The sequence below is a fragment of the Nicotiana tabacum genome, chromosome 23, assembly GCF_000715075.1.
Source record: "Nicotiana tabacum cultivar K326 chromosome 23, ASM71507v2, whole genome shotgun sequence".
Classification (NCBI taxonomy): Eukaryota; Viridiplantae; Streptophyta; class Magnoliopsida; order Solanales; family Solanaceae; genus Nicotiana; species Nicotiana tabacum.
The window spans coordinates 79107279-79127471 of record NC_134102.1 but is presented as its reverse complement, the minus strand read 5'-3'; the positions used below and the strand labels follow the sequence as shown (position 1 = coordinate 79127471).

The following is a 20193-nucleotide window of genomic DNA, read 5'->3' as shown; positions in this document are numbered from 1 at the left end:
TAAGCCAAGAACCAAAGGGTCCAAATCAACCAGAAATATTCTCAGAACAAAACTAACTAACCCCACAAGTCATAAAACCACAAATGCACACGTGTGAAGCATCAAAAGGGAAAATGGGACGCGAATACACAAATCGACAGGTCGGGTCTTTACATTTTCTATCTATTATTAAACCTAAAAATATTTCTGAGGCTTTGCAGGATATAGATTGGGCAAACGCAATGCAAGATCTACTCAACAAATTTGAGAGAAGTCAAGTTTGGCATCCGGTACCAGGACCCAAGGAAAGAACAATGATTGGCACTAAATAGGTCTTAAAAAACCTAATGAAGATGGAACAGTTACGAGGAACAAGGCAAGATTGGTGGTTCAAGTATATATTCAAGAAGAGGGCATAGTCTATGATGAGACTTTTGCACCAATTGCAAGATTGGAAGCTATTAGACTCCTTATAGACTTTGTTGCGTACATAGAATTCACTCTCTATAAGACGGATGTCAAGAGTGCCAAAATGGCTATCTAAAAGAAGAAGTGTTTGTCAAGCAATATCCCGTCTTTGAAAGCAAGGAATGTCCTAATCATTTGCAGAAGCTTGACAAGGCATTTTATGGGCTCAAGTAGGCTCTAAGAGCATGGTATGAAAGGTTATCTAAATTTCTGCTTGAGCATGGCTACAAGTGAGGTAAAATTTATAATACTTTATTCTTGAAAGAAAAAAGTAAAGATCTCTTGGTAGTTCAAATATATGTTGAAGATATAATCTTGGAGAAACAACTGATAGGTTAAGTAAAGAATTTGCTAAGCTAATGGGGAGTGAATTTGAAATGAGTATGACGGGTGATCTTAATTTCCTTTTAGGCTTACAAATTAAACAAAATTCAAATAGAACTATGATCCTTCAGCAGAAGTATGTGAAAGAATTGCTTAAAGGGTTTAAAATGGAAGATTCCAAAGAAATTGACACTCCTATAGTAACAACCACAAAATTGAATTAGGATGAACCTGGTTCATCTGTTGATCAGAAGATGTATAGGGGAATGATTAGCTATTTGTTATATCTTACTGATGTTAGACCTGACATTGTTTTTAGTATAGGCCTTTATGCTATATTTTAGGCAAATCCAAAGAAGTCTCACTTGAAGGTTGTCAAGAGGATCATAAGATACCTAAAAGGCACCACTGATCTCTGCCTATCGTATTCGCTGATTATATAGGTTTTCTTGTGGATAGAAAGAGCACTTCAGGTATGGAACACTTTCTTGGCTCATGTCTTGTGTCTCCGACCACCAAAAAGCAAAACTCTGTGGCTTTGTCTACCGCTGAAGTTGAGTATGTGGTTGTTGTCTCATGTTGTACTCAATTGTTGTGGATTAAGCAGCAATTAATGGACTTTGGAATTGATGTAGGTTGTATCCCCATCTTTTGTGACAACAGTAGTGCAATTCGTATGACCAAGAATCCGGTTCATCACAAAAGAACTAGGCACATAGATGTTACGCATCATTTTTTGAGGGACGGCTTTGAGAAGGGTCTGATCACTGTGGAATCTTGTGCTACTGATAAGTAAATAGCTGACATCTTCACAAAAGCTCTAAGTAGAGATCACTTTGAAAGGAACAAGTTAGAATTAGAGATGATTAAGATCACCTAAAATAAACTGGTTCTAACTCAATGATTGGTTAGATAATTTGTGAATTTTGTAAATAATTAGATTAGATATTGTTCAATTTCATACTTTTATTAGTATACTCTTGTGCCTTGTGCTAAAATATCTCACCGATTTCTAATGATATTATCCTTATTTTCTTGGAAAATTCAGTCTTACACAAGAGAACTTTCAGTGACGAACCTGATTCATCGATCTTATAAGGTATGTATTCTACACTCCGCATATTTTGAAATAACTGTATTTGGATCATGATCTGAAAGGAGTCCTACTTTATCCCAACCTCTTTTTGAACCAATCCGTTACAAACGAACCAATTTCACCAAACAAAATCCCACGTGCCATAATTGTCGAAAATCTAAGGAAGAGCCCAACGTCTTTTCAAACTTAAACTCCCAAAGTGATTAAACCTCTAAACTTCAAAAAGCGTTGTTATACACTCAACCTACCCTCCTTTATATTGATCTGCAATTATTCTCTTCTCTCATCTCTTATTGTCAAACAGACCAAAGACTCTAAAACCTAAAACTCTCTCAACTTTATTTGTCTATCCATAGTGATCCAATGGCCTCTTCACCTGAAATCATCAAGAACACTAAAAACCCCAACCTCACCACCCAAAGAATCTTCACCCACATCTTCAATCAACCAAACCCCCAAGAAAGGGCGTGTCGAGATGCTTGATTGTAAAATAATAGCTGGTTGTGAAGAGGACAAGAAATTGAATGAGAAGCTACAGGCCAGTCAAGCAGAGGAACCCCAAAAATCAAATGAGTCCTTCAAGTATGCGACAAAGGGGGAAGAATCAGTTTCTTCTGAAACTGAACAGGTAACTTCTAGGTTAAATGTTTCTGCTATTGCTTCTAAAGTTGCTGAAAATCTTGAGAAAAGGCTTGTATTGGTTGGTACAATTACTAGTGTAGAATCTAAGTCTGGAAAAAATTGTGGTAAAAATTAAAAAAGAAAAGAAAAGATGAGTGAGTGTGTCGAGGATGTGAGGGGAAAGGGAAATGAAAGAGTGGCTGAAACTGTCTCACCCATTTCTACTGGTTTAAATGAAGAAACTGAGGTAATGATGTTGTGGAGTGAGGAGGTTGTTGAGGAAGAAAAGAGTATTAGAGAAGAATAAGGTAGTGGTATGGGGATGCTAGTGCAGCAGATAGGCTGGTCAAGTTGAGAAAAAGGTTCCAAGAACATGTTCCATCTAGGAAGGAACCCCTCCATGACCTACTAAAGAAAGTGTCTGATAGTTACAATCCAAAGAAGAAAAAAAGTGTTGGAGTTAAGATCCCTGGAAAGGCAATGGGTGGCAAGAAGAGATAGGCTGCCTCTTCTATTATTGTAGAGACTCCTCCCACAAGAGTAAGAACTACAAGAAGTCAGAGGAAGCAGACTGAGGCCGACTTAGAAAAGGCCTTAGTTGAGAGTGCAAAGAAAGATGCTAAAGGAAAGAAAAAAATGGGCGAATCGAGTGAAACTATTGAGATAGAGGTGATGGACCTGGTCCTTCATGATGAGGAAAAGGCTAAGGAAGTGGAGGTTGTGACTCCCAGTTCCAAGAAACCCAAGACTTCTAAGAAGAAGTCTCCAGAAAAGTCTGTTGATATAGAGAGCTCTGCCTTGACAAAAAGAATCAGGTATGTCAGAAAATTAAGAAAAGTGCAAATTGTGGAGGAAGAGAGTAAAGATGAGGAGACTGATGAAGAAAAGGACAAGGTGGTGAAATTCAAAAAAAGAACAATTCTGAAAAGGAGACTCCTCAGTGATTTAGAAGAGGAAGGTATGGTCTTGTTGCTGGAGAAATTGGAGATTCGGGGCTAGAAGGACATGGTCCTTTACTTGGAAGAGAGGTTAGCCCAAGCTGAGATTGTTGAGTTCTTTGCAAATTGTGAGATTGTGCATTAAAAGGTTAATAGTGAAGTGAAAGGAGTGAAGGTGAGCTTTGATGATAAAGAGCCAGGGGAAATTCAAGGTGTTCCTGCTGAGGGGTACAATGACTACACCAAGTTGAAGTGGCGTAGTCTAAAAGGTCTTCCTACCTTACTAGCCATCACCGGAAAGTTTGCTGATAGGGACTTGGAGCAAGAACCCAGGGCTGTGTATAAAAGTAAAATGAAACCTGCCCACAAAGTGCTCTTTGAGTTTCTCAACAAAGTGGTTCTGCCCAGGCAGGAGAGAAGGAACATTGATACCTTCATGGACCTGGTCCTTATGGAAGCTTGGATAGTGGGAAGAAGATCAACTGGACGGGGGGGGGGGGGGGGTCATAATCCAGCTCCTTAATAGGGTGGTTTGTGGCACTAAAACTCATGCCTTCCCCTATGGATTTATCCTAACTGTTGTTCTTGCTCACTTTAAGGTTTCCCTCAAAAAGTGGGATGTATGCACAAGTAAAGACTATTTTGGGGCCAACACTTTGACGGACTGTGACTATGAAATCCTTGCTACTCCCAAAGAACCTGGTTCATCCAAGAGGGTGCCCAAGAACAGTAGAGTGAGAGCATTTGAGCAGGAGAGTGGGGCTAAGGATGTTGAGATTGAGAGGCTGAAGAAGAGGCTGGTTGAAGTAGAAACTGAGGGGGACTCTCTCAGGTCTCAGCTTGCAAGGAGAAAGGGAAGAATGAGGGTATTCTTCAAGACATGTTGAAGTGGCTTCAGGCCAAAAACCAAGAACCTGTTCCTTTCAAGTCTTAAACCCTTCCTAGCCTAGTTTGTAATCAATGACCCAAGTGGGATGTTTTTTCTTTGCTTTTTGCTCATGGTTCAATGCTTTTATTTCTTTTTATACGTTAGTGGAAGATTTTTATCAATGAAATTCATTGTTTCTTCTCTAATTTTTTGTTGACATTTCTTAAATGGATAATATCCTTAGATTGATAAGAGAAACTTGAATCCATGATTGCATTTGAAGTAGCCTCAATAGCCATGAGTAAGTTATGCTAAAATCTGGTTACTTAACTAAATTATGCAACTTTCGAATGATGCCCAAAAGGGGGAAGATAAATTGTGCTTTTTACTTTGCACTGTGATGTTTATAACCTAACGAACCTGGTCCTTGATGATTTGAGACTTTAAATGGAAAGTGTTCTAACATTATGTTTGACGTTGAGCTGAGTTGAAATAGGTTCCATGCTTCTGAAAAGTATAGAGTTTGTCATCATTAAAAAGGGAGAATTTGTTGACCTAAGTGGTTTTAGTTTTGATGATTGACAAAGGAACACATGCATGAACCAGGTCCATGGACAGTGTACACAGGGCACATGCAGATTCAAGCAAAAGACATGCACGTGCAAGGAATAAGCATAAACGGTTATATCTGATATTCCCTAAACAAAAATATTGCATAAGTGATAAGGAGTAGGACTCGTTACTTGAAGAGAACTCTAACCTAGATAAGGAAAGAGTTAGAGATTGAAGTTAACTAGAACTCATCCACCAAGGAAGAGTAAAGCATTAGAACTCTAGTTAATCCTAATCCCACTAACTCTATATATTTCAGTTGTGTTCTCTTTTACTGGTGACGCACAAACGCTGAAGTTAAGCAAGAATTGAGAGCAAAATAGCAAGGCATTTTGCAATCAATTCCTATGTGTTTCAAGTGTACGAACCTGGAGCTACATGAACCAGATAGAAGAACTAGTTCCATGTGTCTGTCTTTTATTCTAGTTCAATTGTAGTAGGGCTTTTGAGTGTACCTTTCAGCTTTTTTTAGAAGCATTTGTACTAGGTACCTTAGTGTTGTATTGTTCAAGTTAGAGTTAACTTGAAGCTGTCACAACAGCCTGTGGCTAGTTACTACAAGGGTTAGAGGTAATCCTTAGGTTTACAATAATTTGTAAACATTGTTATTTTGGATCAAAGTTGTAGTGAAGTTTTGGAAAAAATCCTACTTGGAAGTAGATCGTGATTTTTTCATCTTTTGAGCCGGGTGTTTTCCACATAAATATATTTGTGTTATTTACTTTGTGCATTACATATTCTGCAACTGTAGACTAAGGAACACATAGAAAAATCAGATCCTTCTATAATCTAATGCACACAAAAATTTGATACCACACAAATCATCTCTCATCTAGCGTAATATTGAAGTATAAACATCAGCTGGGAAGATAAAAAGATGATACAAAGTGTTCGTCAATCCTATGAATCGACATTGATGCTTTTACAAAAAGCTTTCGGACATATATAATGTGTCTATGATGCCATAGGAAACAAAAAAATATTAAATGATATTCGGTTAAGCTTATAAGTTTGTCAAACTTACTTAATCATCTTTTGGTTTATCTACACATTTGATAAACACTCAAATACAATGCTTACATGCAGGGGCGGATCTACGTACACGGTTCGAGGTGGTACGCCACCCGCAAGTTTCGGCAAAAACCTTATGTATATATGTAAACATGTATAAGAAATAGGATATATATTTAAAGTGCCACCCGTAGAACAAAAGTGAAAAAGGTGCCAGTGGCAAAGGTCTGCCTTTTCGTTCAGCAGGGCAAGAGTTCGAATCCATGCGGGAGCAAATAAATTTTTGGCTTACATTCGGTTGCAATTTAAGGAAATTAAGTACACTACACAGCACACTCTTCTATATTTTATAGTAAATATTTTACTTTTCTAGTTGTTTGTTTAAGGAAATTAAGTACACTACACAACACACTCTTCTATATTTTATAGTAAATATTTTACTTTTCTGTTTGTTTGTTTGTTTAAGTATAAACAAATAAGATAAAATAATAATAAAAGTACTCTTTATAGAATATTCTCTAATAATTAAAGGTAAAACAATGCCCCAAGTCCACTTTTCCCTTTCCCTTTCTCCAATTCTCGCTGCTTTAGCCTTCATTCACGCCAGCACACTCTTCTATATTTTATAGTAAATGTTTTACTTTTTTGTTTGTTTGTTTAAGGAAATTAAGTACACTACACATCACACTCTTCTATGTTTTATAGTAAATATTTTACTTTTCTGTTTGTTTGTTTGTTTGTTTAAGTATAAACAAATAAGATAAAATAATAATAAAAGTACTGTTTATAGAATAAAAGTACTCTTTATACATGTTGGTGATGTTAATAGTGTCCATGATAAATGTTTCAAGAAGATGCTAGATTTATCAAATCATCATCAATCAATTCAAGTTGTTTTTGATAAGCACTCCGAGAAGTTGAAAAATGAGTATCGAATGCGTTTAGAAGCATCAATTGATGTAGCAAGACTTCTATTGTTGTATGGATTGCCTTTTAGGGGCCATGACGAAAGTGAATCTTCAACAAATCAAGGCCTCTTTCTAGGATTCTTAAGATGGCATGGGGACAAGCATCCGGATGTGGAAAAAGTAATATTAAAAAATGCTCCACAAAATGATACTTTGACTTGCCCTATGATCCAAAAGGATATTATCAATGCTTGTGCAAAAGAAACATTAAAGGCTATAATTGGAGACTTGAATGGAGATTATTTTGGTATATTAGTTGATGAGTCCAAAGATATCTCACACAAAGAACAAATGGCTCTTGTTTTGGTTATGTTGATAAAAATGGTGAAGTGGTAGAGCGATTTGTTGGTCTTGTCCATGTTAGTGATACATCGGCATGCTCATTGAAGGAAGCAATCTACTCTTTGCTTTCGGACCACTTACTAAGTCCGTCTCAAATACGTGGACAAGGTTATGATGGGGCTAGTAACATGAGGGCTTTGATTATGAAAGACAGCTCATCGGCATATTACATTCATTGCTTTGCTCATCAATTGCAATTAACACTTGTAGCTATGTCTAAAAAGCATTTGGATGTCGAAGACTTCTTTTGTCATGTTACTAATGTGTTGAATGTCATTGGAGTATCTTTTAAGCGCAGAGATTTGCTTCGCCATCTTCAAGCTGAAAAACTGGAGCAATTACTTGAGTCTGGTGAAATTCATATCGGGCGAGGACTAAATCAAGAACGCGGGCTTCAAAGACCAGGTGATACTCGTTGGGGATCACATTTCAAAACATTAGATAACTTTATTGTTATTTTCTCATCTATTATTCGTGTGCTTGAAGTGATTGAACATGGAGGTTCTACCTCAAATGAGAGAAATCAAGCAAAATATCTTTTGAGTGAGATAATAACATTCAAATTTATTTTTATGCTTCACTTGATGTTGAAAGTTTTGGCAATGTCAAATGAGTTGAACAAGATCCTACAAAAGAGAGATCAAGATATTGTTAATGCCGTGGAGTTTCTTAATATTACAAAGAAAAGATTGCAAGATATGAGGGAAACTGGATGGGAATCTTTGCTAGATGATGTTTCCTCATTTTGTCATATGCATGATATTATGATTCCCAAGATGGATGAATCATATTTTCCTGGAAAGTCGAAGCGTAAGTCTTCTGGTATTTGTTATTCACACCACTTGCGTGTTGATATCTTTTATGTTGTAATTGATGTGCAACTTCAAGAGCTTAATGACCGTTTTGATGTAGTGAGTAGCGATTTGCTTCTTGGGATGGCTAGTTTGAATCCAGCCAATTCTTTTGCTAATTTTGATAAAGGTAGAATAATGACTTTAGCAAAATGTTACCCAAATGAGTTTGATGAAGTACACATTCGAGACTTGAGTTATCAACTAGATACTTTCATAATTCATATGCGAGTTGGCAATCCCAAGTTCTCCAACTTGCAAGGAATTAGTGATTTGGCAAAAGCATTGGTTGAGACAAATCTTGTGGAGACTTATTCGTATGTTTATTTACTTCTGAAGTTAACTCTGATTTTACCTGTTGCTACCGCAACTGTGGAGAGAGCATTCTCATCCATGAAGCAGATAAAGAATGAAGAGAGGAACAACATGGGTGATCAATATTTAAATAATTGTTTAATTTGTTACATAGAGCGTGATGTATTTACAAATGTAAGTAATGATGTCATTATTGATCGTTTTCAAAACATGAAAGCTCGTCGAGGACAATTGTAAATAGATTGTATATGATATTAAAAATATTGTTGGAAATTTTATGCTTTGCGTCAATTAGTTATAGTTATTATATTTTCTTTCGTTTGATCTATTTGTCTATATACCCCGAAGTCCCGAATCAACGCTCGAGCTGATCACATCGATTAGGTCGGCACCCGTAACCCCTAAATCCTGGATCCGCCTATGCTTACATGTCAAAATTAACCAAAAGCCACAAGTTAATCACCCAAGTTATGACCTTTTAGTTTATTAGAACTTTTAGTTTGGCCAAATATTTTACTATTTTATCCTTAATAATATTTTCTAATATATAAAATATTTTACCCCGAACGAAACTCATTGTTTCTTCGTTCTATATTCATTGATTCTCCTTTTCTTTACGAAGGTACTTTCGAATTTACAATATTTGTAAAACTTTTGAGGTTATTTTCGTTATTTTAATAAAAATGGATTATCAAAATAAAATAATTGCCTATTATCAGTTTCAACACTTATATCCAAACACATAACTATTTAGTTATAAAATTAATTTCAGCACTTAAATTTTAAGCTATTGTACAATGCGAGCTCTTAACAATCATATCCCTTTACTAAACTATGGAAAAGTGCCAAATTTGCCCGTGTATACTATGCGAAACTGAGTAACGAACTTTGATTAATGTTAAATTTTAGTCTAATATTACCATTCTCCTTTAGGAAAAAATCTCACTTTTCCCTTGAATATATTTATGGAGCTATAACATGAGAGTAATTTTAAATTATAATTAAAAGTTAAAGGATAAATTAGGATCTTTTCTATAAAAGAATTTGGACAACTAGAGCCCATTCATTTCAAATTGGAGCTCCATAACTGGTAAGAGCAACTGATGAATGATTTACTTACGACAAAATATGAATGAACGGCAAGTGTAACTGATTATAAAATTGAATAATTGCAAAAAAGATGAGCAAATTTGGACCACCATTTTCCTTAAATTTTGCGATAATTGGATTTGATTCACGAACAAGATAATTTAATAGGCTCATACTTAAAACCATAATGTAACTTCATAGACTTCTGGTCTTTTTGGGTGAATTATTTTTTCAAGAGTCTGAAAAGGGAGGTAGATAAATAAAAGCTTGAACTTTTCTCCTAAGATTGGAGGTAAAACATAGTCCGATACCATTTCAAAAATTTAACCCTCTACATGCTGCTGCCAAGAATAAAGTATAGTGGGGTCAAGCTTAACTTTTAAAAAAGGAAAACAAAAGCAAAAGAAAAAGAACCTAGTGGAAGTAATCTATGCGAAATATTTAAGATAATTTAATAAGCAGCTACTATTCCAATTCAAAATTGAATATGTTAACGTACATAATGAGGACTAAACAATTCATAATGAGGTTCATGAATCATGAGTTACTTTGTTGTATGCAATGGCACGCGATTAGCGGATCTCGAAGATAATATTAAAATTTAAATATTCAATACAAATTGTGTATACATGCACTCTCTCTCTTTCTGTATTGAAAATTCCATTATTATTATTATTATTATTATAAAATTAAAAAGTGAAAAAAGATTGTCGTACAATTATTTAAATAAGTTGGTAGAACTTTTTGTTAGTCTTTTGGTTTTTCCTGTTAATTTTCTTTTTCCGCTAAGAATTCATGTTGAAACATTTCTTCTTAAGAAAATAAATATTTCTAGCTGACGTGGCATAAGAAAATGCTCCTTCAATTTGGAATAGATGAATAACGTGATCTTAAATCCAACGTGATTCAGATTTTAACATCTTTAGTTTTATTATCTCAAATTAGTTGACCTATCATATTCTTCCACGGCACAGAGATAATGTAATTTTTTTTTAAATGATTATAGAGTTTGGGAAGAATATGCTCAATTTGTCTATCATGGTAACTGGTTAGTAATTCAGATTGGAACTAGTGTGCCAGTACAAACCCATTAAAAAAAAACACACACATTCAGAAAAATAATACAAAGGCATTCCAAGTCTTTCCGTCGTCTTTTTTTTCTTCCCGTTTTCCTATTTAATCACTCAAGCCAAAAGAGGAAAAAAACTCCAAAAGAATGAGCACAGACACATGACGATTTATCAAATTTTAAATCTTAGATTGCCAGGAGACTGAAAAGCGAGAAAAAGAAAAAGATGGGAGGTTTTGTGCAAGGGAAGTCAAGATATTATGGTGAAAAGTGATACTCTTATTTCTATCATTTAGATATATGACCCACATGTGCGACAATATACTAAATTTCTGACTTTTCTCTCTTTTTGACCAAATCATGTAGATCTGCGATCTCGGAACTGTTAAAACATATTTTAGTCTTTTAGAGTCCTGGTGGTCTGTATTTTATTATTTGTGTTTTCCAAGATCACTCTCGCGATTAATGCATGTTTAAGTCCTAGTGTTCGTATATAGAACGTGGGAAAGAATTTGAAAAAACAACTTAATATCTCAAAGCCGGAGTAATGCTTGCGCAAGGGATTAGGGACAATGTAATGCTCTAAACACCATCCCGCACGTGTAATCGATTCTAGTAGGGTTTACACATGGATTTGATTTTCATTTTTACCTTTTTAGAAGTGAGAGAACAAGGTAAAAGTTTTGCAAGATGTCCTATTTGATCCTTCACAATTAATTTGTATCTACTTTTTTTTTTTTTTTTTTTTTTACAAAAGTTTAACGGATACTCAATTTTTAGGTAACATCATACGTGATTTTCTCTTCTTCTTCGATGTTGCTTTCTCCCATGTATCCAGGAGCTTTGTTGTTGCTTTCTTTTCTGTATTCACGCCTTATGTATTGGGGAGCCGCTTGGTTTCTTCTTCTTCTTCTTAGTTGTAAAACACCACTGTAGGTTGTGCTTAGGGTTTCTTCTTCTTCTTCTTCTTCTTCTTCTTCTTCTTCTTCTTCTTCTTCTTAGTTTGTAAAACACCACTGTAGGTTGTGCTTAGGGTTTCTTCTTCTTCTTCTTCTTCTTCTTCTTCTTAGTTGCAAAATGAGTGTGTTAGATTTATTGTTGATTTGTTAATTTGGTGATTGGGGTTTTTTCTTTGTGATAATTGAAAGTTATGTTCCAAATATAAGCTCATTTGAAGTAGACTTAGGCGCTGAATTGTGTGTTAGATTATTGAAATTCGAAGAAAAAATTTATGTGTCAGAACTTAAGATCTGATTTCTGAAGTTGCATCAAAGAGATAGAACTACTTAAGATTTGAATTTTCTAAAGTTGCATTAAAAAGATAGAAGAACTAAGAAACGGTTTCTGAAGTTGCATTAAAGAGATAAAACTAATTAAGATCCGATTTTTTTTGAAGTTGCAAGAGATAAAACTATTTAAGATCCGATTTTTTTTAAAGTTGCATTGCAAAAATAGATGAACTCATATCCGATTTTAAAGTTGCATTAACGAGATAGAACTACTTAAGATCCGATTTTCTGAAGTTACCTTGAAAAATTAGAAGAATGTCATGATCCAAATTTCACCAAGTCGTGATGGCACCTAACCCAACCTACTAGGTAAGGCAACCAACATATAACTAGTAACTGGAACGTCGATGTCTTCAATGCTCATCCTCAAACTCTGCAACTATTACTCTAAATTCTGCATACAAAGTAGAGAAGTATAGTATGAGTAAAATCGATCTCATGTACTCAATAAGTATCAAGCTAACCTCAATAATTTAGTGAAAAGATTTATTCAGGAGATACTCACTTATATAACTTGTGCAGCTCATAAGCATAAATAATAACAGAGAAATAGCAAAGAAATAATCAAGGAACAACGAATATCAATAATAAGGTGTACAACCAAGGAAGAAGATAATAAGCATGTTTTTTCAAATAACTAGGTCAAAAGCATACACAAATACATCAAATTCACATACAAAGGATATATGAACTAAGTAGCATTAACTCGAATACTTCTACATGAATATAGAGTGTTCATGCATGATAAGGACCCAACTTCACATCGATTCTCAATTAGCATTTTTATGAATACTCCCACTTGAGTCTGAAATGCTTATGCATGATGAAGAATCAATATTTAAATCAATCTAACACCCTCTAAATATCCAATAATACACCAACAAGTCATGCATATGTAAAATGCATGAATGTACATATGTCGATGATACGCGTGAATTTTTCTTCATGAGTCTAGAAAGGTACAATTATGTAATGACGACCGGCCATTTTGTATATTTGCACTCTGTTTATCCTTTTGATGCTTCACACATGTGTAATTTAGGTTTTATGACTTGCGGGATTGATTGATTTTGTTCCGGAAAGATTTCGGGTTGATTTAGATCCTTTGGTTCTTGACTTAGAAGCTTAAGTTAGATGTATTGACCAAACTTTGACTTTACTAAAATGACCCCGGAACAGTATTTTGATGGATCTGATAGCTTCGTATCATAATTTTAGACTTGGGCATATGCTCAGAATTAAATTCGGAAGTCCGTAGGTTGATTTGTGTTGTTTTATCGGAAATTAGCAATTTGAGGTTTAGAAGTTTGACCGTAGGTTGACTTTTGGCTATCAGATTTGGAATTGGATTTTGGGACTTGGAATAGGTCCGTTATGCTATTTAGAACTTGTTTGCAAAATTTGGTATCATTTGGAGTTGATTTGATAGGATTCAGACGCTTAGTTGCAATTCTAGAAGTTCTTGAACTTTACTTTGAAATTCATGCGTTTTGGTGTTCGATTTGTAGTTCGTATGATTTTTTAGACTTTTGTGGATATTTGGTTTGGAGCCCCGAAGGCACGAATGAGTTTCGGACATGTCGTGGAATGGTTTGGACTGAAAATAGAACTGATGGTTTGCTGATGCCTCAGGTGTCGCAATTGCGAACACCAGCATTGCAATTACGATCCTAGCAGGGGGTCTCAGGTGTCGCAATTGCGATACCTGGATCGCAATTGCGAATAATGTCCGGATTGGTAGGCTCACATTTGCAACAAAAGTGTCGCATTTGCGATAAGGACAAGCTTCACAAATGTGAAGCCAATGTCGCATCTGCGACTTCCTCTTTGGCTGTCAGTAGCCGCATTTGCGAGAATTTCTTTGCAATTGCGACAACTGCAACTGGACATAAGGGCTGGAAAGTCGAGATTTAGTCTTACTTCTCACATTTTAAAATCCAGATTCGGTAGGAGACGATTTTGAGAGAGGGTTTTCATCTACAAATATTGGGTAAGTGATTCTAATCAACTTCTAACTATATTTCATGAATATATCTTATATTTAATATTAAGTTCATGTGAATCAAAGTGAAAATTGTGAAAATTTTGCCTAAGTTTTGAAAAATGAGAATTTGCATTTTGAGAGTCGATTTGGACTCGAATTTAAAAACTAATTACATATATGGACTTGTGGGGTTATGGGTAGTCAGAATCTACCCTTGGACCCGGGTTTTGACCGGGCGAGCCTGAAGTTGATTTTTGTTGACCTTTTGGGAATTTTGTAAAGATCAAAGCTTTATCTATTGTAATTATTTTCCCTTGTATTGGTTGATAATATTAAGTCACTTTTGATTAGCTTTGAGCCGTGTGGAAGTGAATTTTAGGGGAAAAGCTATTTTTGAGGTTGAGTTGTCCTAGTTGAGGTAAGTATCTTGCTTAACTTTGTGTGGGGCAACTACCCCTTAGGATTTGGATTGATTGTGCTATTTGTATTATGTGAAAGTCATGTACACAAGGTGACGAGTGGGTACACATGCTATATATGGTAATTGACTGGTGTAGGTTGTTTAGACTCTTTCCATGCCTTTAATTGAATTGTCATAACATGTTATATTCCTTATTGTTAATCAACTATTACCTGTGTTAAACTACCCTTACATGTTTTATTTGATATTGTTAACACTTATTGTTCCTCGTACTTATTATTTTCTCTTATATGCTTTAGTTGAAGTTATTGCCTTCCTTATTGCCTTGTTGCATCTTTAATTATTGACTTACTTTTACTGGAAGTTGTTATTTCGTAAAATATCTTCTTGTTGAGCTATTGGTGTTGAAGTTATAAAAGTCGTTATCACATTGAGGTGAAGTATTTAATTATTGAGATATCTTTCATGTTGAGCAATTCACATTCATTGTATTATTATTGAGATTCTTGTGCACATTGTGGTTGAGCCATAGGCTATTTGTAGTGGAAATATTGATATTGTTAATTTTTGGCAAGTTGTGACATATGGACACTTGTGGTACGAGTTGTTATTGTGTTGTGATATTGATGTATATGCGGCGGTATAAGGATGTGATATTGATGTACGTGCGGCGGTATAAGGATAGAGGTTAATGTGCATGCGGCGACATAAGATGGGATTTATGTGCATGTTGTTAGTAAGGGAATTACTTGAAGCCACGCGACGACATAAGATGGGTAAAGTGCGTGTAGCTATTTTAGGAAAAACGTTTTCAAAACTATCTAAATGTAAGGCTCATGCGGCGGTATAAGGAAAGATTGTGATTTAAATTGAGAAATGTGAATACGAAGCGGTACCTCTGTTGTGATTCTTGATGTGCATTTCATATTGAAAAGAGTTATTGGTTGAACAGTTCTTGTTGCTTTTATTCTTCTTTATCTCACCAGTTTTGTCCATATTTGATTATTTGTGGTTCTCATTATTTGTTTCATTCCGTTGTCTTTATGCTTACAATTCTTTCATTAGTTACGTTATTAAACTGCTTTGTTATCATACATTCCTCCGCTTTCCATTACTTCCCGTTATTATATTTTTGTTCTGTTAATCATGTCCTAGTAGGTGTCTTGACCTGACCCTGTCACTACTCTACCGAGGTTAGGCTTTATACTTACTGGGTATCGTTGTGGTGTACTCATACTATACTTCTGCACATCTTTTGTGCATATCCAGGTACGTTTGCCCGTGCTAGACGTTAGTGATTGACTTGTTAGCTACCTTCCAGAGATTTCAAGGTATACCTGCTCGGCGTCCGCATGCCTCAGAGTCACCTTCCATTATCTTCTCATTTTGTTATTTTCTTCATCAGACAGTGTTGTAGTAGACGTTTTGGAATATTATGTAGAGCTTATGACTCAGTTTCACTTGTTTTGGGAATATGTTATTGAGGTTATATTTTGAAAGTTAATATGAGTTTATCTGTTTTATTTTAGTATCTCAGTTTGGTTAATCCTGTTATGTTATTATTAAATATTAGACTTACCTTGTCTTAGAGACTAGGTGCCATCACGACATCCTAAGGTGGAAAATTGAGGCCGTGACAAGTTGAATTTGTAAACATGATTTATAGACACGTGGATTAAAATAAAATGATTAATAAGATAACTAAATATAAAAGAAAAAAATAAAGATAATTAAAGAAAGAACAAGCTTGGACTTCAGATTGATTCTACCGGAACCAAGAGTAGTTAGAAAATCTTGATAACAGTCGTATAAAGCTTACAAGAATGAGAGAAAGAATAGTAGACTTTGTAATTCAAATGTCTCGTGTCCCTTCAATGAGTACAAATGTCACTATCTATAGTTAAATCTGATGATACAAGATCCTCAAATCACGTCCTCTTAAAGATGAATAAAACCCCCCATTGATGGTTGTATAACATTTGGAAATAAATGTTATGATATTCTGTACGGGCTGATCTTTTAATGTTGCTTTCTCTAACAGGTACCTTACTTTCAAATTCTCTTTTCCGACCTTTATGCCTTCGGAACTTATGCAATACTGGTCACATGTATGTATCCGGTATTAACTATCTGTTGACTCATCTCCATCCTGTTACCATTGTTATGTGTCTACTAGATAAATGTACACCTGTATCTGTAATTTTTACCCAATACAGATAGTTCCCCTACTTTCCGATAACTCAACTTGATGTGGCCGAGAAGTAGATAAGACTTTCTCTTTTCTTGGCGGAAAAGTTCTTGAACGACTTCTGACACTTGAAAGGATGCATGTCTCTTTGCACTTAATGAGCTAAACATGTGTTCTCCTGATTCGACGAACAGTTTCTCCAGTGACCTAGGTAATTATGGCTTTATACTGAACCGCCTATAAACTTTCTCCCTTCACACCAATTTTAGCTTTCAATTTTTTGCATCGCTTCATCAAATTTCTCTGAACTTTCTGCAATTCCCTTTTCCAATTCTAAATCTTTGAGTTTGAATAGCTAATTTCACTATTTTTACCACCATGTTTTCTGATATTTCTTTCTCATGTAACTCATCTTTTGCATTCAAGCATCATAATCTAGTTATGATTTTATCTCCTCCTTTTTCTATCGTTGCTGAGACTTGCATCGATGGTGGACCAACTTGTCACGCCCCGACCTGGAAGCGAGACTAGCACCCGGTGCCTCAACTAACCTAGTGTACCAAATTGCGACTAAGGGACTCTGAACATATAATGTCATAATTTGGCCAAGGGTCCACCTTGCAAGACAATTTGCGAAGCAAAATATAAAACTGAATGGAAACTAGCGCTGACTAAACATCAATATAAAGTTGGGCTGACAAGGCCATCATAACTACTACAACTGACAAACCACCAAAATATACATACCAGGCCTACAAGCCCAACATAATGCACTAACTGACAGGATATGTCTACAAGCCTCTACTAATAGATATATTATGATCGGAACAGGGCCCCGACCTACCCATAACATATATACATAAATATAGAAGATGTACACGAAAACCTAGACCTGATAACTCCGAAGGATGTGGAGATTACCGATCAGGCTGAACTCTGGAAACACCTATTGAGGAGGTATACCTGTCTGTCTATCTGAACCTGCATGCATGAAATACAGCGTCCCCAGAAAAGGGACGTCAGTACAAAATAATGTACCGAGTATATAAGGCGATAACATAACTGAAAGTTAAAACTGAACTGATAATATAATAACTGAAAGTAATTGGGAGTCAAAGATGATCTGGAGATATACTTACCTGTTGATACTAACTCAACTCCTTCAATATAGTAAGTAAAATAATTGGCCAGCCTTATAAGGCTCAGTATATATAACTGCTTTGCCGTAGTAGGCTCGCTCATAGGTGCTCGGCCATACTAGGCTATGTATCTCGACCATGCTGGGCTCGCTCATAGGCGCTCGGCCACAGTAGGCTCGGTATATAACTTTTCATCTGATCAGAGGTTGCCCAATAGGGGCCTGCCCATCGATTATAGCTCGATGGTAATGAAAATACTGTAATACTGTATATATAGGCTTGTTGCTCTCTTGACTGGAAGAAGACAATACTAAATTGAATATAGAGTCTCGATAAGGAATAATATTATAACTTATGAGACTAGAATAATGTGAATAAATTCATGAATACGAACTTCTCTTTATGTCTCATTACTAACACATGTAGCTACGAGATCATGCCAAAATGAAGGAAGGCTTAGCCTTAACATACCTTATCACACTCTTTTCAATCACCAAGTTGAACTCGCCTCTTCTCACCTTAATCTACAACAACGATAATAATACTATCATTAAGTTATGAAACGTATAACTATCGCACAACGAACGACATGCTTATTTTGTATTAAAACGGACAACATTTCCCCTATAATCCTTACTTCCTCCGAATTCAAGATAACACCAACAACACCAAAAACAATAATAACAATATATATATATTATTTTCCAACCTTATGCACACCACACAATACTACAAAATAGCCCAACACACCCCAATCTCTTCATACACAAAACGACCACCGTAGTAGTGTCAACAATCCGAAAATGTTATGACGAACGACCAGCCCAACATCCTGAATTTATGTGGTGTTTCTCCACACCCTTCCTCCTCCAAAACTCCACAAAACAGTAGTAAAACACTCAGCCCAACAGAACCACAAAACAGTCCACAAAACAGTCCGCTACAAGTGAATAACTCGAACTCACGGCTTCCGATCACCGTCCCGTGAGTTCTTACAAATATAGAACGACTTACTATACATCTACAACAGAAAAAAATGGATGAAATAGAGAAGTAAACTTACCTTATTTGTTGGATAACTCGACTCCTATCTTGGTTCTTCAAACTCTAGGCTTTACCTACGATTAGAACTTGAAAGGGGGAGAAAATCAATTGGGGTTTGGGGGAAATATTTGGGAGGAGTTTTGTGGAGAATGAGTCTGATTATAATGCCCTATTATTAGACTAATATATGAAGGGGATAGGACTTTAAAAAGGCCTCTTTGAATGACCCAAACTGGCCCATTTTTGGACGACCCGAACAGGCCCAGTTTTGAATTCTCTTTTAAGCAAGTAGATGATAGTCTGCGCAGTCTTGCAAATATGACCATATCTCTCTCTACTCAGATATCGTATTGACAAACGGTTTAATGCGTTGATAAGTAGACTCAGAGATCTTTAATTTGATAGGTGGAACACCCCATAACTCTAAGTATATTGGGAGAAAATTGCAGTTACATTTGACCCAAAGTTTCAGTAAAACTTATGAACGTAACTTGTGATGACTTTTATCGACTTTTGTTCCACCACTCGCTTGACTTCAAAACATAACACACGACTATCATACGAATTACATAACTCGTAACATAACCTCCTTATCATGTAAAACGCCCTGGTCTCATCCCAAAATTACATGCTATAACATTCCCAATTTGTCGGCTTTCGACGAAACATTATTTTTTTCAATTCCTTTAGCTTCTAAACCTTCCAACCCTCTTTGTACTTGTTGTTCATGATCTTCAATATTTGTAACTTCCAAGGTAATATGATTAACTTGTTTTATATATTTTCAAAGATGATCTCATTTCTTTGGGTCCTACATTAGTTTGCTCACGATGCAGTTTTATTTACAAAAATATAGGGTGTAACACAACTAAGAAAAACAAACCCAAAAATCCTGACGTTAAACCTCCCATAACAAATACAATCATCCCTTCTAAATGGTCTTTTAAAAATGATCTATAGGTCGAAAATACTTCCTCTGACCCTGACGATGACAGAAACAGAGCAGTTGTCGAGTATCCTTCGTCTATTCGCCCGAACAGTATTCCCGTTATGACGGAGGATTGTGACCGGAAGAATATTGAGGTTTTGGGCCCCTTGAAGTGGAGAGGATAACTCTCAACAACCGAGGGTATGTTTTCATTTATACATACCCTTTTACTTTCAGACTTTGCAAAGAAATAGACCCTATTATTCAGAAATTTTGCCGGAACTACTAAGTCTACTTGGCTCAAGTGGTTCCGGCGATATGGCATACGATAGTTTGCCTCCGATATTTTTATTCTCGAGCACAAGAAACCCTAACTTTTGCACACATGATCCGCCTCTACGCTCCCAAGATCTTCTGGGGAGGCGTGATTAAACTCGGCAAACATGGTCGCAATACCATCGCCACTAGCGTAGATAATAATAATGATCATGGTTGGATGGAGAGGTTTGTTGTTGTCACTCCTAGAGATATTTTATCAGCATCAACATCCCCCATTCTTGAAGCTCGAAACTATACTCGTAAGTTTTCTCAAATGCTTCTTTCCTTTTCACTTTGAAAGTGTTTTTACTCTTTCTTAAACTTTTCTTCC

The 20193-nt window shown here is 35.8% G+C and overlaps 1 protein-coding gene across 1 annotated transcript; it reads left to right on the top strand.

Moving 5' to 3' along the window:
* The first annotated feature begins 7355 nt into the window (after positions 1–7355).
* LOC142177232 (uncharacterized) lies at positions 7356–8630 on the top strand. The gene has a single exon (XM_075245703.1). It carries the CDS (start codon positions 7356–7358, stop codon positions 8628–8630), a length of 1275 nt encoding a protein of 424 aa, XP_075101804.1.
* Positions 8631–20193: the final 11563 nt, after the last annotated feature.

Coding starts and splice junctions, on each gene's coding strand:
- LOC142177232 (XM_075245703.1), top strand. CDS start 7,356: ATGAGGGCTTTGATTATGAAAGACAGCTCATCGGCATATTACATTCAT.